General features: G+C 36.7%; 3 protein-coding genes across 4 annotated transcripts; 1 reads left to right on the forward strand and 2 right to left on the reverse strand.

Annotated features, from left to right (window-relative positions):
* Positions 1–70: 70 nt before the first annotated feature.
* On the reverse strand, positions 71–3,839 carry LOC135642519 (pectin acetylesterase 7-like). The gene is made up of 12 exons (XM_065158731.1): positions 3,709–3,839; positions 3,497–3,579; positions 2,480–2,606; positions 2,228–2,307; positions 2,043–2,129; positions 1,846–1,970; positions 1,486–1,546; positions 1,345–1,398; positions 1,183–1,260; positions 994–1,099; positions 295–437; positions 71–205 (listed from the first exon to the last, which is right to left on the reverse strand). The coding sequence occupies exons 1-12, from the start codon at positions 3,836–3,838 to the stop codon at positions 83–85; spliced, it is 1,197 nt and encodes a 398-aa protein (XP_065014803.1). The 5' UTR covers position 3,839; the 3' UTR covers positions 71–82.
* Positions 3,840–5,464: 1,625 nt separating this feature from the next.
* On the forward strand, positions 5,465–14,210 carry LOC135643747 (alkylated DNA repair protein ALKBH8 homolog). The gene is made up of 8 exons (XM_065161083.1): positions 5,465–5,686; positions 7,013–7,138; positions 8,217–8,318; positions 8,416–8,502; positions 10,491–10,781; positions 11,747–11,830; positions 13,717–13,868; positions 13,961–14,210. Exons 1-7 carry the CDS (start codon positions 5,465–5,467, stop codon positions 13,810–13,812), a joined length of 1,008 nt encoding a protein of 335 aa, XP_065017155.1. The 3' UTR covers positions 13,813–13,868; positions 13,961–14,210.
* A 2,081-nt stretch (positions 14,211–16,291) lies between these two features.
* On the reverse strand, positions 16,292–20,535 carry LOC135642160 (pectin acetylesterase 7-like). 2 transcript variants are annotated; one of them, XM_065158071.1, is made up of 13 exons: positions 20,347–20,535; positions 20,010–20,140; positions 19,799–19,881; positions 18,880–19,006; positions 18,625–18,704; positions 18,440–18,526; positions 18,243–18,367; positions 17,895–17,955; positions 17,754–17,807; positions 17,591–17,668; positions 17,402–17,507; positions 16,671–16,813; positions 16,292–16,581 (listed from the first exon to the last, which is right to left on the reverse strand). In XM_065158071.1, the coding sequence occupies exons 1-13, from the start codon at positions 20,409–20,411 to the stop codon at positions 16,459–16,461; spliced, it is 1,263 nt and encodes a 420-aa protein (XP_065014143.1). In that variant the 5' UTR covers positions 20,412–20,535; the 3' UTR covers positions 16,292–16,458. The 2 variants fall into 2 exon arrangements, with proteins under 2 accessions (XP_065014143.1, XP_065014142.1); XM_065158070.1 differs by having other exon boundaries at positions 20,314–20,535.
* Between the last annotated feature and the right edge of the window lie 2,715 nt (positions 20,536–23,250).

Below are 23,250 nucleotides of genomic sequence, written 5' to 3' on the forward strand. Positions count from 1 at the left end.
TATATCTGACACATACTTGTAACCAAAGATATTTCCCATACATCGAGAAACATTTATGTGATTAAGAAATATGACAAGAATTCTAATCTTCCATGGAATTGCTGTCAACTTTACGACACGAAGAATTGCATGGATATGGGCAGTCGATCTTCCTTACAGCAGAACTCCGACCGAAGTACCAGTCTCCCACAGCCTTCCCAATTGGCTGCAAGAAAGAACAAATATGATCATCACTATGGAATTCCCATCTTCTGATATGAGCGATGAAGTTTTCACAGAGCTGCTAGAGCTTACAGTGTTATCGATCCTTGGAGAATCAGCTGCAAACCACGTATCCGCATCTCCAGATTGGCAATGAGTGTGGCAGGAGAGGATGAACATTCCCGTAGACGAGCTGCCTGCCCCCGGCAGTGCGTTCAGGAACGTTGTCCTGAAACCTGATATCGACGTATTAGCTCACTCTTTGCACACGAAGAATAAATTAGCAGTTGACATAAATCCAGAATTACAACTATTAATAGTCGCCAGCTGATCTACAAGTTCTTCAAAGATCAGTTTTTGAATCGCCTAACGTAGACAACCACTGACACATCACACCCGACAAGTGAGACCTGGTCCCACGGGTCGATGACATGGCATAAGACGATCACATGAGTTCGGTCACACAACATTGACTTAAAGGTTGAACCGATAAAATTATTACTTTATAATTGTGTACGATCTCATGACTCATTGATGGTCATTTATCACGTCATATAAAGGCTCTCTAGACGTGTTCTCTTGAACTTAGGTAATTAACCGAGTATTCCTAACTATTACTAGCTCAAGTATCAAAAGAACATTTTCGGATATACCTCCGATGTAGCTCTTTGTAGGTTCTATGCCTAAGTTCCAGGTACCTCAGCTTAAGATAAACTTGAAAATAGATATCGATTGATTTCGAACCCGAACACACACATGTTGGACAACGAAAACATATATGGTAACACCAACCTTGCAGTGTCTGAAGTTGATCCGAGGAACATTTCTTGATATCGAGCTTGCAGTCTCCCCAAGTCTTATTAGTATCAGCAGAGTTTGGCACTAAAATATTTCTGATCTGCGAATAGGTAACACACGTCACACAGTAGAAACCTTCACGAGAGTGGTTAATAAAATAATATAGCTCATTAAAGTTATAACCTGCCATTGATCGTATGCTGCATTGAGTATAAAAAGGGGTGTCTTCATTGTGGCCACCACGTTCTGCGGGAAAAAGCACTGCATGTATTCACGTAACGAAAGAGTAAGTCAGATGACTTGAGGTCTTCTGCATTCGTTCCAGAATGAAAGTATACTTCCCACCTTGTTTGCTGGTAAGCTCGACGTGCATGAAGATGGCAAATTATTTGCTGATGCCTTCAAAACCAAAAGCCACCACAGAATTATCATCACAAAAAGGTTGGAGGGAGTCATCAATCAAGAGCATGGAAGGTCAGAACATACATGAAGATTAATAACATCACTATAAAAGGATTGGATCGAGTCTGCTCCAGAAATATCCTTCCTGTTCATAAAAACCATAGTACTGGTTAACGTCAGAGCCAGAAGGAGACTCAGAGATCACAATCAAATTAACATATATTAGGTTAGACATCGATTCAATCCAAAAGTTTAAGCCATTTGAGTACAGACAAAACCTAGTATATGTAAACTTAGCGATAAACGACTATCCTCTCAATCCAGCTTTTTTATCTTATAATATTTTTGGTTTAGCTCTCTTTATCTCGTATGTATATATGTGAATATTTGCAACAGTAGCCCGACGATGAGATTCGTGACGCGGAATAAAGATGTAGAACTTACGCATCAATGAAATAACCAGCATCGGAGAAGCATTTCACTGTTGCATTCGCTGGGAGAAGACTACGGAAGCTGTCACAATGTAGTATGGTTGTCAATCCACCTGCTGAGCAACCACCGAGAATTGCCTGCGAGCATTCGCCAATGTTAGAACAGAAACTTTGAGAGTGATAAGACTTGACCACTTGACATCCACATACGTTTTGTGCTTTGTTCATCCCCCTCGCCAATAGATCTTTCATAATAGCTCGCCAAACTCTGGCTCCTCTGAAGTAGAGACCTGTAGCCTAATCAAACGAAGATGTGAAAGACATGTTATCGATACAGCGTTGCTTAGCAAGGAAATGAAACATATATCAGAAGGAGCATCGGATTAGGAGCTCACAGGATCTACTTTTTCTATGTCCCCTGTAAATGAGGCACCATCACAGTACCGAATCTTGACCCGGTTCCAGTTATAGAAGTCTGCAAGCATTGCAAGAATCAAAGCAAATAATAAGACAGCAAAAGCTCCATATTATTATTGTTGTTGTTGTATTCGATGGCATCATTCGAATGATACAATGAAAGTTAAATGTGACATGCATCAAGAAATTGTGTTAATAGTACATTGGTAGAGAAGGAAGACTAATCATACCAGGATTTCTTTCCTGAACGCCTCCTAACATGCCAGAGAAGGAGACAGGCGGCATATGATTAGAGGAACCTCTAAAATTGCCTTTACGTTCTACGCAATCATTAACAGTGCTGCACCAACCACCTCCCTGCAAAATGAGGAGGGAGGGATTTATTCCGTGACCAAGAAGAGATTCTTTCGAAACTTGGATGTTCCTCAATTTGAGATTTATAATATCGTTCGATATAATATGATAGTGTAATACTCTCATTAATCACACATCAAAGATGGAAAAAATTAAGATTAATTTATAAAAATCTCATGAGTAAATTATTATTAATTTTTATTTAAGTATTTTAATTAATGATTTAAGTTAAATAAAATTGATAAACCAATTAGCTCACCAAGTCAACAGTTTGTCAGATTCGGGTAAATTGACTTTGCTCAATATAATGCCTGTATTGTCTTGTACTGATTTTTTTTTACATATATTTTCAAAATTTAGTATATTCCGATAATACCGTGAGTACACTGATACAAACCGGTATGATACATAACAAAACTTGACCAATACATTAGGGATATAAGAAATTATGAATCTTTGTATACATTTCTCTTTTGTAGCAAATAGAAATATAATTAAAAAAGAATACAAATCTTGTTACTTCATTTTCAGCAGTGAATGTGGAAAATCTACTTTCACTTTACATTTTTTTGTCTATCAAAGAAATTTTTTGCATCTACCGTGTAGTAAAACAATCTATCTATCTGTTGTTGCATGTAATATAGAAGACTAAGACTGGGAAACCAACAAGGAATTGAAGTTCTACAAGTTCTAAAGATAAATCATGATCTAAGAGGCATTCCAATCACCATTTCTACTACCAAAGCTCACGCTTCAGTTCTAGATGTTGAAATCAGTTTCGACAGGCATCCTATGTTGACACAAATCATATATGCATACAACATATAACCAACAATTAATCAAAAACGTACCGATCATAATGTTTGCGAACTACATCAAGAAAATAAACTGACCTCGACGAAAAGCAACCAGTTATTTGCACCAGAGCCAGAACCAGGGGCGAGATTATATGCTGCAGGACTTCCATCCAAGCAAACTGGAAAATAAGAAGATGAGCTCATTTGGAAGCTGCCGTGGGTAGATGTTCCAAGAATGAACTTGTTCGGATAACTATCATAGCAATGAAGAAGAGAAGATCCAAAAGAGAATCCATGGGTACACAGACCTGCTCCTTCAGCTACTGCACTTTTCAACAGAGTAATGGGCACATTGTCACCTTTAACTTGCAGAAAGGCCAGCAGATAGAGTAAGCAGATGAGAGGGCACACCCATGTTCCTGATTTAACACCAACCATTCTGCAACAACGATTCGAATCTGTTAACACAGAAGACAGAAAAGCCTACAGGAGGAGTCGAAAGGCCATTCTGTACTTCATTAGAAATAGAAATCTACGAGAATCCACGGGATAATCCAAGACAAGGCCTCAGAGAAACATGCAAGCTGAGAACGAGGAACTTAGAAGAACTAAAAAGACCTGAAATTTAATGGCGAAGCACTGCGCACAAACCGCTTCGTGATGAGCTGAGAACACTTGTACGATGGAGAGGAACTCGAGCTCTCGGCCGTGCTCATTTTTGGCTGTGGAGGAAGGGACTCTTTAAAAGATTTTGCTGTGCACGGAGTTTTTGGCATAATGATTCCTGGAATCGTAGGTGTTAAAAGACAGGACAGCAGAATTTGGAAGGTACCGATCAAAGAAAGAAAAACATTCAAACGTTCCTTCGTTAAATACCAAAGATGGAGGAAAGAATGAATATGATCGAAAGATGACGCAAGAAGAATATTTCGTGAGCAATTATATTATCATTTTGAAGGTTGATGTATCGATAATGCACGAGACTCTCGGGACTAATTATAGATTATGCTCTATAATTAACTATCGTTACAATAAAAGAATAAGGATTAAAATAATAAAAAGAAAAAGAGGTTTTACGATGAGGTTATTCTTTTACTTCAGTCTCTATATTTAGATATAGATATAACTCCCGAGAGTCTTATATAGATTAATTAGATATGTAATTAGTTATCTTTAGCATTCCAAAAATTATATTAAGATCCCTATATTAATAAAAGTGAAATATTTAAATTTGTTTCTCCTTATGTTATCGATTTTGCTGATAGAAATACCACATACTCTCAGTGATAAACCGAAGTTAGATAGAATCAATACGTGCTCAGTGATAAATCATACAATAGTTTCATAAGTAAAATCGATGATGTTAAAAAAAAATAGAATTAAATGTTTCAATCTTATAAGTATAGGAATCATAATGTAACTTTTAAAATTATAATGATTGAGATACTAAATATAATTAATTATAGAAGATAATATATAATTAATCTGTAAGACTCCTCGGGAGTTAATGTGTTTCTAAATTTAGAGACTATCATTATGGTAAAGGAATAACCTCACCATAAGACTTACCTTTTTTTGTTATTATTTTAATCATCGCTCCTTTGTTGTTATAATTCTAATTAAAACTCATGAGTTGGATGAAAGTTATTACGTGAAGAACAAATGGTGATATGGAATCAGAAATTTTAATATTTGTAAAGTGATACTATCATTCTGGTTCTTTCCGATTTTGATATGAGATTAAGATACCCCAAATATAATAATTCATTGCTCACATTATCACGATTAATAATGGATTGAAACCTAAATAAAAAACCTAAATGGATGATTTCCTAAAAAAGTTTCTCATTTTAAACTTTTCTTAGAAATATGCCTCTAATTTTTACCATTTCCATTTGGTACCTTTATTTTCTATGATATATGAAATGGCTCTCATCATCATTTTTATCTTGTTATCTTCCATCATGTTAATCGTCTAGCCTTTCCTACACATTATCTTTTTATGGACTTAATTGTATTTGTTTAAGTTGTATGACACTGTTATATGTCTATCCATTGTTAAGGATGAGTCTCACCGTAATCTTTCAAAAAGAGCTATTTAGTGTTGTAGGCACATCTCTTGGCAGCGTGCTGGAGTTTTTCTCAACCATGAGGAACAGGCCGGCTTCCGATGCTGTTGCTCTACTTAGTATCAACTGGTTCATTCTGGGTACTCTCTCTTCTCGGACGTTGCCTGTCATTGCTCATATGCTTGCACCGTCAGCCATCAGGATTGCTGTTCAGCTGGTTGGCTGGCTTGGTTTCTCTGTGTAGCCTAATGGCCATTAAGCAAAGCAGTTCTTGTAGTCAGTTGTGGGTGTTTGCTCTTTGATGTAATGGTTCACATCAGTATGTTCTTTGTTGCAACGTCGGTCTTGTAGCTTCTGTGACGCTGTAGCTTCACTTGTACTGTCACTGTGGCTTACGTGGTGCTTGGTTTGCTTTCTTTCAGTTAACTGTTTGAAATCTTTTACCACTTCATTCATCCGGGAGTTGTCCATATATCATAAATTGCATGGTAGCGAACAGCTCTGTTCTCCAATGGATGATGACAACGATGCTCGACTCTTCGTAGAACCACATGGACTAATCAGTGAGAATGATGCTGATCTACGAGATGACGGAACGTGCGTCCACAATGTCTCGGTGTTATTGTGGTCTTGTGCGAGGTAATAAAATATTATCTTCAGTCTTTATAATTTAAGTTTTTATATTTTTATTCTAACGTTAAATTTAATATTTCAGTTGGTAACGAAGAATGACGTCATTGCTGAGAGCTGTAAGTGATTGTTGTGGATAAAAAGAGGAGAGGTGAGGATCACTCTCATCTTTCGTTGTCACTTTTCTTACCCACAATAACCACCATGACTCATAGTGGCATCACCACTTTTCTTATCACAATAACCATCTGTGACCCCCTAGTGGCATCACCATTTGTTACTATCGACATCATCTCTCATCTAAAATTGGAATGTTAAAATTATTCTTTTATCTTTTTATTTTTATATTTTCGTCAGTAAAAGTAAAACCAATAATGTTATTGTAAATAGATCTAAATGTTTAATGGTAAGAATGTTAATATAATTTTTTTAAAGTATAGAGACTAGGATACCAAAATAATTAACTAGGTAATATACAATTAGCCCTCAAACTTTATATCAACAATATCAAATTTAGGTGATCTCATGTTAACACAATTGTTAGGAGGGCAATCAGTAGAGCAGAGATATGGACCCTTCCCTTCTCCCTAACCCTAAAGAATCATCAAAGTTTTGTATGCAACGGAGAAGGGAAATGAATATGGATCAAAGAAATTATTATGTAGGCCTGAAACAAGAAGAAAAAACCCTAGTGCAGGTAGTGTACGTTGTAAGGAGCACCTTCCCACGGAGCTTTTTGATCTTGTAGGCCTTTGGATTAGCTATATATAATTGCTTTTAAAGGTGAAAAGGGACTTTTTCATTTTTATTTATTTATTTTTCTGCCAAATGAAAGAAACACGCGGCTGTTTCCCCTGATTTGAACGGGGAGCACAACCCTGGTTCGGGTTCCTCGCAGTCGTTGGATCTGTAGCCACCCCGAATTCCCAGCATCCGACGGTTGTGCGTGGGCCGGAGAGCCATAAAATTACAAGATCACCAGAACGACATTTTACCTTCCTCCGATCGACGCCACCATCCAACCGGGCGCCGTCTGCAGGTATTTTCTCCCTCTTTTCCTATCCCACTGTCGACGCTCGCCGCTGTCGTCTGTTCCGCCTGTCCGCTCCTGTAATAGTGTTTTTGCTTTTTTGATCAAATTCAATGTCTTCTATTTGGTTCAGCATGCAGTGAATTATCTCATCAAAGCCTTATTTTGTGAGTGCACCAGTGATCTGGTTATGAGGACAGGCCTTGGTACAGTAGTAAGGTTGTTCCTTTGCGACCTAGGAAATCAAGGTTCGAGTCACGGAAAAGACTTTGTACATTGACCCTCCCCAGACCCCGCATTGGCGGGAGCCTCGGGCACTGGGTACACCCTTTATAGTTGATTTTGTTATGATGCCACCTGGAGCCTTTGTTAGTTTCGAGTTTCAGTTTTCTTGGTCTCATTTTCAAATCTAGAATGAAGGACTACAAAATTAGGCAGTTAAGCATCAAATTTTAGCAGAATATTGAATCTGCAAAATTTGATAATGGTGTTCAGGAATTAAAGTGCTTATGCATAGATGCAATTTTGAAGATTCTGTTGTTTTTTCTTCCCTTAAAGCACTGAAAAAAGATGTGTGTTATCAGCTGTATTTATATTGTAGCCTGATCTATATCTGATAGTATAAAGGGTTAATGGAAACATGGGTATCATTATCTGTCGTAAAATTTATGCATGAAATTTTACTGAACAATATATGTTGTGGGCAGTATCATAGAGATTAAATGATGACAATAGTGATTTTCTAACAACTTATTAAGATATTTCTTAGGTTTATGTTTCTGAAGGCTATTATTTGAATTCAAGTTGCTGCCCACTGAATATGTATGTTTTAGTGTGTAAATAAGGAACCCTTGAACTTATTTGAAACATATACTACTTTCTTTTCATAGGATTTGTAAATGTCTAAAAGATTCTATGTCGCTGCAGTAACAGATTTTCTGTTGGCCTAAGCATTCAAGGATTCGAGATTTTGTCTCATGCCTAGGGCTTGTGTGAATGACATGTATCTCATGTATTCTGTAGAATTCATCATTGTAATCCATTTAGATTATGCATGTCCATGACTAAAAGTTATATCTCTTTCTAGGTATTTAAAGATATATTTTTTCCAGTATCTTTGTTGGCATCAGACTTGGGGATTCCAGGAATTTATCTTGTGCATGATTTTATCACTGTGGAGGAAGAAAAGGTTAGAACTCAAGTAAATTTATACATGTTCTTTCTGTATTTATAGAATATGTTCCTGGAATATGTTTAGAAAGTCCATCTCTCTGTTTTATTTTCAGAGACTCCTTGCAGAAGTTGACAATAGGCAGTGGAGAAGTCTGTCGAAAAAAAGAGTTCAGCATTATGGTTATGAATTTTTGTATGAGGTAAGCTGCTTTTTGTACCTACCTACTACGACCGAATATATGACACTCTGCAAACTTCCGTGCGATTATGAAATTTGGATTTACAATAAAATTTGCTGGTTGAGATTTACAATATACGACCGAATATATGAACTTTGTTGTTGCATGAGCCTACCAGGCTACCAGCGAACTGGACTTGTTGGGTTCCAAGGCAATAATTCTCCTTTCTTCCTTAAGGGGGAAATCTGTACCAACCTGAAAGGTTGATGTCCGATCAGTTCCTTAGTTTAGGGTATTTGCACTATAGCCATCCATATACCACTACGAAAATGCCTCAATAAATATATTTAGTGTTGCTGTCAATAGAGACTGATTATATCATATTACTATAGTGGCCCAACATTTATTCCATGGATGATAATTTTTGTTACTTTGGGGTTTTTACTGTGGGCTATTATTAGCTATGTATTTAGATGAAATATGAAATCACTAATATTGTAAAAGTCTATCAACCAAGAGATTTTTGTCAAACTAAAGTCTATATAAACAAATTGTGATTTAGTCAATATCAGTGTCAAAAAGTCCAGTGCTTAATTTACCTATTCAAGAAAATATCCAGGGAGATTCTAATTATTCTACAATTATGCACATTTTAACTACTAAAACTCATTACCATCCAAGGAGATAGATATGAAGGATACAGAAGAAACATGCATCTTCTTTAATATGGCAGTACCAATACTAGTTTTTTGCTCTATGTTTAAGAATGTTGGCAAAAACTAGAGAGTAGTGTTTGGCAAAGTTCTAGATTTGGTCCAGTATCAATACCAATCTATTGGTGGATTGGTTTGGTATTGTATGCATGGTTGTGTAGGGATGTCAACAGGGTAGGATGGGGGAGGGGTGGGGGTGGTGGGGGCGAGGAATGCTTCCCCGATCACCATCCCCGTTTCATCCCCCATTCCCTATCCACACCTCATTTCCCTTTTTGATATTATTTTATTTGGTTTAATTGAACTAAATGGCTCACAATTATCTCACAATTGACTCAACGAATGCTCAACCTAGCTTGATTTGAATCAGGTCAGTGCCTAGTCCACCCAGCATTTCGGCTCACATATTGATCGGGTGGGGATGGGTACGTGGATGTGTGGGAGTGCTCTACCCATCCCACGCCATAACCGCATAGGTAATAGAAAATACCCATCATCCCTAACCCCATCCCCATTTATTCTTCCCATCCCTGCCCCAGTAGGGGATGGGTCCCTACGGGTACCTATATTTGTGGGTATAATTGATGCCTCTAAGGTTGTACATATATTGTTATACCCCTTTACAAATTGACATGGATGTCAAACCCAATAGAAAAAAGTATTTGAATTAGTTTTTGACTTATTAGGGTTAATAGCAAGTAAGAAACAAATTTTTGGCTAAATAATGATTGAATATTAATTCAAAATACGTGTGTTGCTATGCCCTTGTACAAATTGACATGGATTGGGCAAACCTAATATAAATAAGTATTTGAATTAGTTTTCAACTAATTAGGGTTAATAGCAAGTATAAAAACAAAATTTTGGCTAAATAATGACTGAATAGTAATTCAAAATATGTTTTAAACATAGATTACAAACGGTATATGAAGAAAACATTTATGGAAGTATTTAAATGTCATAAACATAACAACATATGGTGTATGTACTGGAAACACATAATTGAAAATTTGATGTTATACCTTAATATGTGCTTATCACCAACAAATGATTGCCTTGAGTCAATGGGAGATGATTCCATGCTTTCAATGTAACTTGGTTATAAATCAAGATCATAATTTTGAATGACCCATTCATAAAACTGCTTCTATGGTACTAGATATTGGTATATGGTGTGCCACTAATAATTTTCTTATCAAATGATTAGTTCAAATGTTTTTCTCTTTAAATTTCTTATCATATGGGTTCTTATTATATGTTTCGGGAAGTCTAAACTACCTTTGATTTTGATTACAGGTTAATGAATATCCATGTGTGGTAGGCTTATCCCCACACATAGACACTCATTCGGCATTTGATGAACTCATCTTCAGCCCTTCAACAGCTGGCCCATGCATTATGGAATTTAGGAGATATCCTGAAGGGACTTGGTGCCATCCAACTGCATCTGTTAATGAAATACATGAAGACACCCCGCTTTTATCCTCATATATTACTAGAAAAGCTATTTTTCTTCCTCCTCGTTCTATGATCTTGATGTCTGGGGAAGGGCGTTATGCTTGGCATCATTATATTCCACATCGCAAGGTATGCCTTTTATAGTAGCTCTCGACAAATCCAAACATGCTAGCATATTATTGCTTTGTCGAAGAAGGAACTCTATTTGAATCATGATAGAGATCTCATTTTGAGACATTTTCTCATCATATTCTAAGTATTTAGTGTAATTAAAAAAGGAACCCCATTTTAAGAAACTCATATTTCATTCATTGAATGTTTGTTGTCCTTTTTTCATTGACATTATTTGCCCTACAACAAGAAGATAATAATAAAATAATGAAGTCTCTGCTACTTGGGCATTTCTGTTGTTTTTCAAAAAAATTTCTTTGGTCTTCAACTATGTTTCCTTGCACCAAATGCTTTAATTTGGATCTATGGATCAGTAGTCTGATAGTGATAGAGCATTATGTTGGCCAGACACCAATATGGTTCAAGATAGAAATTGCCACTCATTAAGCTCACTATGTCAGGCTTACCGGGCGATAAGTGATTGGTACCAGTTTTACTATTTGGTATGCCTATTGCCTGTTACCGGTATTGTATCTTTCTCTATTTTAAATTTTATATCATGTTGACAGTTGTCAGTAGTTGCTTTTTCTTATATTTCTTTCTCTTTCTCCTCTATTGCCTCCGTTTCCTCCACCTCATCTTCTTCTCCTCCTCTTACTTTGCCTCCTCTTCTCCTCCTCATCCACATTGCCATCACTGCCTCCTCTTCTTCTCTATATCACCATTAGTGCCTCCTCATACCGGTATGTGTCGCCTCCTCTTTTCTTCTCTTTGTCTAATTTGGTTGTATGCCAATTTATACTAGTATTGTATTGATCCAGCCACAGATCGGTATCAGTTTCAAACCTATATTCTAAACCATGTGTTGCATCATTTGTTATAATTGATTCACCTTTTTTAATCGGTACATGTAGATCTAGAATAACCGTGAATATTGTGCCTAAATCTGTTATAAGTTAGGCTTGTTAAATAATTTTTTGCAGGTAAATAATTTTTTGCAGGTTGATAGAGTAGGGGAAAAGGCAATCGGAAGAAGTTCACGTAGGGTTTCTTTCACTTTCCGTAAGGTTTGCTTATACTTACAATTTTTCATTCATCTTCAGTATCTATTTATTGAGTTGGATAGAAAGAAGTATCGGGGGTGAACTATTCTTAAGCATTTGCAATTTTGCTTTGTTAGAAAACACATTTCCCATACAATAGATGAAGTATAAGGTTGCTTTGTGTAGTTTATGTTTTCCTTAATACCTCTATTTATGATTGTAATATTCTGGTGAATAGCACCAATTCTTATTAAATAATCTGTGTAATTTTTTTTAGTAGATCTTTTATTTGTTCTAAGTAAAATATTTTTTTTAAGGGTAACCGGTGATTCAAAGAATTTGTAAGACAAATTTTGGATCCTCAACAAGTCGGGTACACCCTCACCATACCAATACTTTGAGTATAGAATATTTAGATGAGATTTCGAACCCTTAATCCAAGTTTAATAAATTGAGTACCCCTTAATAGACTAGCTTATTGGGGGTAGAATTTAGAGAATGAGGAATCAAACCATCGACCTATGTTAAGTACCATTACCCAACTAATATTCAGGTTTAGAATAAACTTCTTAATCATGTATGATGTTTTATTTTAATATTATTGTACAATCAAGGTTCGTAATTTCATACCGTGTCGGTGTATCGAGCTTTGCTCGATTTGGTACATTATGGGCATATCTAGCGGTATGCTAGGGCGTATCGCTCGTACGTATATATATAATATAAAAATATAATAATTATAAAAAATAATATATAAAAAAAAATGAGACGTACGCTGCCTCGGTGGTGTCGCCTCCTTTTCTTCTCCTCGTCGCATCAGATGAGGAGAAGAACGTGGTCTTCTCCTCATTTGCGACGTTCGGCGAAGACGTCAAAGGTCGCAAACGTCTCCTACTTTTGGCGAAGAATGCGGTGAAGGCCGCAGGCATCTCTGGCCTTCGATGAAGAACGCGACGAAGAAGTCGAGCCGCCACCTCTCTGTTACCTCCTGGGTCGGGATTGTCGAGGGAGGGCGACGTCAGATCGGGAAGCATCGTGGTTCTCCTGATTCTCCCTTTTCTTCTAGTGCCTTCTCCCTCTTCTCCCTTGACGCCTCTTCTTCCCTTGCCGTAGCTAGGCTGATACCGCCTGGTAGCGGGCGACATTGGTCAATTACCGACTTGTTTTGAGTAGTAATGGTTGAAATATCGATCGTTACCACCCGATACAGCCCCATACCGTCCGATACAAGGCTAGATCAACGGTACCACCTGGTACGGGCGGAATCATTTAGTATTGAAATCCTTGAGTACAACTATAATTTAGTACAAGATCATACCACAACATACTGCTCGGTACGAGCGGTATGTACCAATCTGACACACTTGGTATGGCTTAGTATAGCTCGTTATGTACCGTACCAATAGTTGGTCGGTACATCAATATGGACCGGTAAGACGAACTATGATTTAGTATGGTATAGTTTTAGTGCGTGGTATGAAGTTTATAAATAGTATGCTTCTTGTAGCATATAGTAAATATCTGCTATTACATTTCGTAGCCTTCTGAATATTATGAACCACATTAGCAATACCATGAGCAATCACCTGTATTGCCGTTCTAGTTGTGGCACTCTAACTTTTTTGTCTTCTATATAAATCTTATAAACTTCTAGTTTCTGCTCACGCTATTAACTAATGTGCTATATGGTATGGGTTGACATGAGCGCTTGTTCCAACTTGTTGGTATTGCCTATGCACCTTGTTGGTATTTCATATGCACCTTGCACTTTTTCTACATACTTCTCTGGTCAGGTAGTAGTTGGAATTCGACCGTGATCATTATGCCTCATTTCTCTATTGCAAGCTTTTCAATCAGTGTTAGTTAGATCTAGTTTTTATTAATTCAAAGAAAGATACACGTCATTGTAGGTTAGGAAAGGACCATGCTGCTGTCCATACAAGCAGTACTGTGACTCTCAACTGGAATGTAGAAATCAGCAGGTAAAACAAAACATAGTCAAATAATCTCTACCATTGAAACAAGAAGCATTTTGTCCAACAGACACTGACCGAATATAAAGGTAAATTTCAGTTTTTCACTTAGTCATTTGTTAAATTAAATTAAGATGCAAAGAATAATGAGGAAAAAGTTAACCTTTTGAATGTTGTGCAGGTTTCTAACCATGATTATCCTGTGACAACCTGTGTGTAGTTTTTTTTGTCTGGAGCTGAGATGGCTGATAATGAATATTCAGAGATTTTGTTTTCAATTTTTCCTTTAGCTGCTTTTGTGTATCCAGGAGAAACTCTTGCAGAATTATTTTGGCACAATATGATTGTTGTGTCATGTGTTTTGGTTTCTTTCTTCTCCTATCTTTGAAACATTTTAGTTCAAGGAGACACATTTTACTGGATTTTCTTGATTTTGTTGTATTAAGTGTTGCAGTAGGTGGAATTTTGGTTGCTCTGTGTGGACTTCATGGAGCTTTTTATAGGATTGGATAGATTTTATATGCCACTGTGATCATTTTATCAAGCCTTGTTCTTATAGCTTTGGATCCAATGCCCATACTAAATAGGGAAAAGGGAGCACCAGTAAATTCTGCATGAGATGTTCGAATATCTTAGTTTGCAGTCTCAAGATTTGGCCAACTTGAAAATGAGATTCTCTCAGAGAGATGTGGCTGATTTGACGATGTGGCCAACTTAAAGTTGCAACCACTTCGAGGAAGTAATCAATTTGATGATGTACTTATGGGCTAATTATCTTGAGGACTTTATTACAAGACCATCTTATGGGCATGATCATCTTGAGGACATGAATGATCTTGAGGACTTGATTACAAGACCATCTTATGGGCATGATCGATCTTGAGGACATGAATGATCTTGAGGACTTGATTACAAGGGCATCTTATGGACATGATCTATCTCGAGGACACGACAGACTTCATGATGCAATCGATGGCATTCTCAATATTTAGTAATATAATAGACTTCAATGTATGATCATCTCGAGGGTGCAATATTGTGACCATCTTGACGATATGATCAGCTCGAAGGTGTGCTCATCTTGATGACGCTTCTGAATTGAGGGTGCAATTGTCTAAAGGTTGTGATAGTTGTAATGACGTGTTTACTGTGAGAAAGCAATCAATCCAAAGAGGTGCAATTGTTGTTGGCTTGAAGGTGCGTCTATCTTGACTTGACAATGCATTTGATTTGAGCACTGCCTAGAGGTTGCGATCGTTTTCACGACATAGCTGTCTTGAGAAAGGAATCAATTCGTCAATCAAGGGAGTGCAATTGTCTTCGAGGTGTAGTTGACTTGACGATATGATCGGCTTCAAGGTGTGACCATCTCGACAATGCGTCCGACTTGAGGGTGCATAACAATGTGGCTCATCTTGAGAAAGCAATTGATATGAAGAGGTCGAGTTGAGGGGTGCAATCGTGTCGAAGAGGTCAGGTCGACTTGACGTTATGATCGTGTTGTTGAAGGTGCAGACTATCTTGACAATTCATCCAATTTGAGGGTGCAATTGTCTGGATGCATCCATGACTATTTTAACAATGTGGCTCTTTTGAGCAAGCAATTAATTCGGATAAGTTGGGTCGAGGGGCAATCATCTTGAATGTGTAGTCGATTTGAAGGTGCGACCATCTTGACGATATATCCGACTTCAGGTTGTCCGTCCGGAGGCTGCAACATAGCTGTCTAGACAAAGCAATCAATCCACAAAGGTCAGTCGTAGGATGCAATCATATTGAACTTTGACAATATAATCGACACCATCTTGATAATGTGTTTGACTTGAGGGTGCAACCGTCTAGAGGTCATAATTGTATTTTATTTTTTAATATAAAATTAGATTTAGTTGTTCAATGGGTTATCTACTATTCAATCCTAGATTTTGATAATAAAATTAATTAATAAATTTGATAAACTAATGTATTATTAAGATAAATGATAAAAAAATATACTACTAAAGATTTGGACTATCGAATGATCAAATGTTAGGTGGAAGAGTTGAATGTTGTGTTTGAAGATTGTTGTGCTAAAAAATTGGACGTATAGTTGGAAGATCGGATATCGTAATAAAGTTAACATGCCGGAGGATAGAACGATTTGTTAAATGCTCGAACGAAATACCGAAAGATCAGACGATATGTTAGAAAAGTAAACAATGTACCAAAAGCCTTAAGAATGTGTCGGATGAGTCGTTTACGAGTCAAGGTTATGATCAATTTCATTTTAAACTAATTCGAGTTCGATATTGATATAAAAAAGAGCTCACTTATTATAAAAATCTACGATAACTATGGGGCCTGAATTATAATACTATTTCATTCCCTCTTAGCGTGATTAAAATCATAACATGTATCACTATATTTTTAATGTATTTCATGTCCCATGCATGTGAGAACGTAAAAATCAATCAATAAAAATAGCTACCAATTTTTGTTTAAAACGTTAATAAAGCGGATCGCCAGACAAGGAAAATACAAAAAAAGGAAAAATTTCAACCTTCTCTCTTCAAATCCCACCACAAACATATATCCATGTGCATTAGAATATCATATATCTGACACATAAAAGAGTATCATATATCTGACACATACATGTAACCATAGATATAACTGACGCATCGAGAAATATTTTTGTGATTACTAATCTTCCATGGAATTCTTGGCAACTTTACGACACGAAGAATTGCATGGATATGGGCAGTCGATCTTCCTCACAGCAGAACTCCGACCGAAGTACCAGTCTCCCACAGCCTTCCCAATTGGCTGCAAGAAAGAACAAATATGATCATCACTATGGAATTCCCATTTTCTGATATAAGTGATGAAGTTTTCACAGAGCTGCTACAGCTTACAGTGTTATCGATCCTTGGAGAATCAGCTGCAAACCACGTATTCGCATCACCAGATTGGCAATGAGTGTGGCATGAGAGGATGAACAGTCCCGTAGCCGAGCTGCCTGCCGCCGGCAGTGCGTTCAGGAACGTTGTCCTGAAACCTGATATCGACGTATTAGCTCTCACTCTTTGCACACGAAGAGTAAATTCGCAGTTGACATAAATCTAGAATTACAACTACTAATAATCGCCAGCTGATCGACAACAAGTTCTTCAAAGATCAGTCTTTCAATCGCCTAACGTAGACAGCCACTGACACATCACACCCAATCGATGACATGAAACAAGACGACCACATGAGTTCGGTCACACAACATTGACGGAAAGGTTGAACCGATAAAATTATCACTTTATAATTGTGTACGATCTCATGACTCATTGATGGTTAAACGATGTGCGTAACCATTATCATCGACATTAACCTCTACCAAAACAATCGAATATCACATTATAAAAGGGTCCTATATGCATTCTCTTTTAACTTGGGTATTTAACTGAATCCTCCGAACTCTTACTAGCTCAAGTATCAAAAGAACATTTTTGGATACACCTCCAATGTAGCTCTTTCTAGGGTCTATGACTAAGTTCGCGGTACCTCAGCTTAAGATAAACTCGAAAATGGATATCGATTAATTTCGAACCCGAACTCACACATGTTGGACAACGAAAACATATATGGTAACACCAACCTTGCAGTGTCTGAAGTTGATCCGAGGAACATTTCTTGATATCGAGCTTGCAGTCTCCCCAAGCATTATTGGGATCAGCAGAGGGTGGCACTAAAATATTTTTGATCTGCGATTAGGTAACATACGTCACACTGTAGAAACCTTCACGAGAGTAGTTTATAAGATAATATAGCTCATTAAAGTTATAACCTGCCATTGATCATATGCTGCATTGAGTATAAAAAGGGGTGTCTTCATTGTGACCACCACGTTCTGTGGGAAAAAGCACTGCATGTATTCACGTAACCAAAGAGTTAAGTCAGATGAATTGATGTCTTCTGTAATCGTTCCAGAAAGAAAGTATACTTCCCACCTTGTTTGCTGGTAACCTCGACGTGCATGAAGATGGCAAATTATTTGCTGATCCCTTCAAAACCAAAAATCACCACAGAATTATCATCACAAAAAAGTTGGAGGGAGTCATCAATAAGGAGCATGAAAGGTCAGAGCATACATGAAGATTAACAACATCACTATAAAAGGATTGGATCGAGTCGGCTCCAGAAATATCCTTCCTGTTCATAGAAACCTAGTACTGGTTAACGTCAGAGCCAGAAAGAGATTCAGAGATCACAATCAGATTAACGTATATTAGGTTAGACATCAATTCAAACCAAAAGTTTAATCCACTTGAGTACAGACAAAACCTAGTATAAACGACTATCCTCTCAATCCATCTTTTTTATCTTATACACATGAATATTTTTGGTTTAACTCTCTTTATCTCGTATATATATGTGAATATTTGCAACAGTAGCCCGACGATGAGATTCGTGACGCGGACTAAAGATGTAGAACTTACGCATCAATGAAATAACCAGCATCGGAGAAGCATTTCACTGTTGCACTAGCTGGGAGAAGACTGCGGAAGTTGTCACAATGTAGTATGGTCGTCAATCCACCTGCCGAGCAGCCACCGAGAAGTGCCTGCGAGCATTCACCAATGTTAGAACAGAAACTTTGAGAGTGATAAGACTTGACCACTTTACATCTACATACCTTTTGTGCTTTGTTCATCCCCTTCGCCAATAGATCTTTCATTATAGCTCTCCAAACTCTGGCTCCTCTGAAGTGGAGCCCTGTAGCCTAATCAAACGAAGATGTGAAAGACATGTTATCGATACAACGTTGCTTAGCAAGGAAATGAAACATATATCAGAAGAAGCATCGGATTAGGAGCTCACAGGATCTACTTTTTCTATGTCCCCTGTAAATGAGGCACCATCACAGTACCGAATCTTGACCCGGTTCCAGTTATAGAAGTCTGCAAGCATTGCAAGAATCAAAGCAAAGAATCTGACAGCAAAAGCTCCGTAGTATTATTGTTGTTGTTGTTGTATTTGATATCATCATTCGAATGATACAATCAAAGTTAAATCTGACATGCATCAAAAAATTGTGTTAATAGTACATTGGTAGAGAAGGAAGATTAATCATACCAGGATTCCTTTGCTGAACGCCTCCTAACATGCCAGAGAAGGAGACAGGCGGCATATGATTAGAGGAACCTCTAAAATTGCCTTTACGTACTACGCAATCATTAACAGTGCTGCACCAACCTCCTCCCTGCATAACGACGAGGGAAGGATTTACTCGGCGACCAAGAATAGATTCTTTCGAAACTTGGATATTCAAATGGATAAAGACATGTTATACATTTCGAGATTTATAATATAGTTCGATATGATATGATGATATTGTAACACCACGATAAGTGATCTAATGAGTATATTATTATTAACTTTAACTTAAATACTTTAATTACTAATTTAGGTTAAATAAAATTAATAAATAAAATTGATAATCATGTGACTAGTATGGTATGAAAGAAATTGACTATGCTCAAAATAAGGCATGTATTGCCTTGTACTATGATACATAACAAAATTTGACCAATACATTAAGGATATAAGAAATTGTGAATCTTGGTGTACATTTATCTTTTTTAGCAAATAGAAACATAATTAAAAAAGAATACAAATCTTGTTACTTCATTTTCAGCAGTGAATGTGCAAGATCTACTTTCACTTTACATTTTTTGTCTATCAAAGAAAATTTTTGCATCTACAGTATGGTAAAACAGTCTATCTGTTGTTGCATGTAATATAGAAGTCTCAGACTGGGAAACCTACAAGGAATTGAAGTTCTACAAGTTCTAAAGATAAATCATGATCTAAGAGGCAATCCAATCACCATTTCTATTGTCAAAGCTCATGCTTCAGTTCTAGATGTTGAAATCAGGCTTGACAGGCATCCTATGTTGACACAAATCATACATGCATACAACATATAACCAACAATTAATCAAAAAAGTACCAATCATAATATTTGAGGACTACGTCAAGAAAATAAACTGACCTCGACGAAAAGCAACCAGTTATTTGCACCAGAGCCAGAACCAGGGGCGAGATTATATGCTGCAGGACTTCCATCCAAGCAAACTGGAAAATAAGAAGATGAGTTCATTTGGAAGCTGCCGTGGGTAGATGTCCGAGAATGAACTTGTTCGGATAACTATCATTGCAATGAAGAAGATAAGATCCAAAAGAGAATCCATGGGTACACAGACCTGCTCCTTCAGCTACTGCACCTTTCAACAGAGTCATGGGCACATTGTCACCTTCAACTTGTAGAAAGGCCAGTAGATAGAGTAAGCAGATGAGAGGGCACACCCATGTTCCTGATTTAACACCAACCATTCTGCAACATCGATTCGAATCTGTTAGCACAGAAGACAGAAAAGCATACAGGAGGAGTCGAAAGGCCATTCTGCACTTCATTAGAAATCTACGAGAATCCACGGGATATTCCAAGACAAGGCCTCAGAGAAACATGCAAGCTGAGAACGAGGAACTTAGAAGAACTAAAAAGACCTGAAATTTAACGGCAAAGCACTGCGCACAAACCGCTTCGCGATGAGCTGAGAACACTTGTAAGATGGAGAGGAACTCGAGATCTCGGCCGTTCTCATTATTGGCTGTGGAGGAAGGGAGACTCTTTAAAAGATTTTGCTGTGCACGGAGTTTTTGGCGTAATGATTCCTGGAATCGTAGGTGTTAAAGCATTTGGAAGGTAACGATCAAAGAAAGAAAAACATTCAGACAATCGTTCATTAAATAGCAAAGATGGAGGAAAGAATGAATATGATGGAAAGATGACGCAAAAAGAATATTTCGTGAGCAATTATATTACCATTTTGAAGGTTGTATCGGTAATGCACGAGACTCTCGGGACTAATTATAGATTATCCTCTATAATTAACTATTCTTATAACAAAAGAATAAGGATTAAAATAATAGTAAGAAAAGGAGGTTTTACGGTGAGGTTATTCCTTTACCATAATTACAGTATCTATATTTAGATATACACTTAACTCTCAGGATTCTTATACAGATTAATTACATATTTTTTTATGTAATTAATTATTTTAGTATTCTAATCTTTATACTTTTAAAAGTTATATTGGGATCCCTATATTAACGAAAGTGAAATATTTAACTATGTTTCTCCTTACATCATCGATTCTATTGATGAAAATACCACATGTACTTAGTGGTAAACCAAAATGAGGTAGAATCAGCACGTGCTTAGTGGTAAATCATATAATATTTTTATTTTTATTAGTAAAACCGATGATATGAGAAAAAATAGAGTTAAAATTTTCACTTTTATAAGTATAAGATTCCTAATATAACTTTTAAAATTATAAGAATCGAGATGCTAACAATTGTCTCTTTTGCTATTATTTTAATCATCGCTCCTTTGTTGTTATAATTTCAATTAAAACTTCTTTTCTCGCCCCTTTCTTTAACTTGCTTCGATACCTTTATATTTTCTAAGTAGTTCATATTGGTCGATGAAAACACAAACTGTAACTCTTATACATGGCCTCTATTATTATGTTGTAAGGTTTGAATTTATAGTCTTTGTCATCATGTTGCTCATCGAAGCAAAGCTCTCAATAGCTCCTAATTATACCTTTGTATGATTAAGTCCCTCGTAAGATTTTTTCTATGTGCATCGCATTGTCTCGAATTATTTCAGGATAATCTATTACTCTGCATCACCTTTTGGTGATGTCTTCATTATACTTTGATATTTGTGTAATGAACTCGGACTATAATATCACATTGTACTATCTCTATTGACACATCGCATGACCTTTGCCATCTCTTATTATACTCACTCCTTATCGACTTTATCCACTGGACTCGGGTCACACACGGATGATGTACAACTCTAGAATAGCTTATCATCCAACAACTCTCGAAGTTCATTGATTTCGTTGAAAATTGGTGTGCCATTGTCCGAATCCTTAACCTTTGCTTCTAGCATAATCTCTATTGTGCATAAATTCATTTGCGGCAACTTGAATGATAGCACTGTGATATATTCTACAAGAGTCCCCACCTCTATGTTCTCTTGTCTCGTTCTAAGGCATTCTATCTCCCACTTCGCCTCTGTAAGTGGAGTTGTCTTAGTCCCTTCGTCAATTATTTCACTGAGATAAGATGTATATACCTTAAAACTCTCTTCGATTTTAGCACAATACAAGATGAGTCCACTCTATCACAATGAGGAAACTATGGAACTATATGGTCCCGCTCTTGCTTTTTAAAGAGTTTATATTCTTGACCTCCATTTAAGGAAAGCTTAGTACCTCCGCTCCATGTTTTATCTTATATATCGACTCAGTGCATGTGACTTAATTACTTCACTAAGTTCCACCCAAGTTGCTCCACTCGGTTTGCATTGATATGATGGTTTGCTAATTTGATACTTATATAAGAACTTGACAAATGATAGACTATTCATCATTGTCCCAAGGCGATCAAAATTTAGTGTTATGGAGCATAAAAACTTTCTTTTCGATATAGAAAGGGTACATTTGTAAGAGGCTGAATTATGCAATAGGTTTAGCACATTACCAGGGCTTATGAGGCATAACGGGGGCTATATTAATGAAGGATCACAATTTAGCAAGTGAATTAATAATGGCAAAGTACTTTAAGAAGATGATGACCTCTAAAACTTATCAAGGGAAAGATCCAGGTATATTAATGAGGCAAACATTAATAAGGGACAAGTCTTGATTCTCCAATATAAGATCCATGTACAAAGAACTACACGTGTTGAGGGAGGTACCTCAAGTTGAAAGTTTTTTAAAATGAAGATACTTGCGAGTCAAAAGATGTCTTGTGACATGAAAAAGTAATCATCAAAATCTACTAGCAAATGTCGATAACAACATCAACATAAATAGAGGAGAACATCATAGACGATCCCACAACACCTTTGTCAATGGACACAACACATTTGTCAATGGACCGTTCACTAATTTTGTTTACTTGTACAATTATTTGACGATATATATTTTTATTTTTATATATTTTTGTTTGAAAATGATAATCAAGAAAGAGATAGGCAAAACTAACCTCAAATAGCTTAATTTTTTAAATATTATAATTTATTTTCTACTGATTACGATACGAAATAAAACATTAACCATCTCAATACCTTAGAACCCTAGGTCACATAGGATTGGATAAAATTTTTGAATAGTATTAAATGTTGATTTGATTCACCAATTTACACATAAAACCTATAAAAACTTATCATCATACCCAACACTCAGTAAAGCTATAACCTTTTGCAAGACATTAAAACTTATCTGCGACATATTTTCTGAATTAGTTGATTCTCTTTTACAAGTTCTTTTAAGGCCTAAGCAAAATTACTTCTAATATAACCTTTTACGAACGGATAACATAAAAATGTCTCACAACTCTACAAGTCTGGTTAAGTCCATG

The sequence above is a fragment of the Musa acuminata genome, chromosome BXJ3-7 (genome assembly GCF_036884655.1).
Source record: "Musa acuminata AAA Group cultivar baxijiao chromosome BXJ3-7, Cavendish_Baxijiao_AAA, whole genome shotgun sequence".
NCBI lineage: Eukaryota > Viridiplantae > Streptophyta > Magnoliopsida > Zingiberales > Musaceae > Musa > Musa acuminata.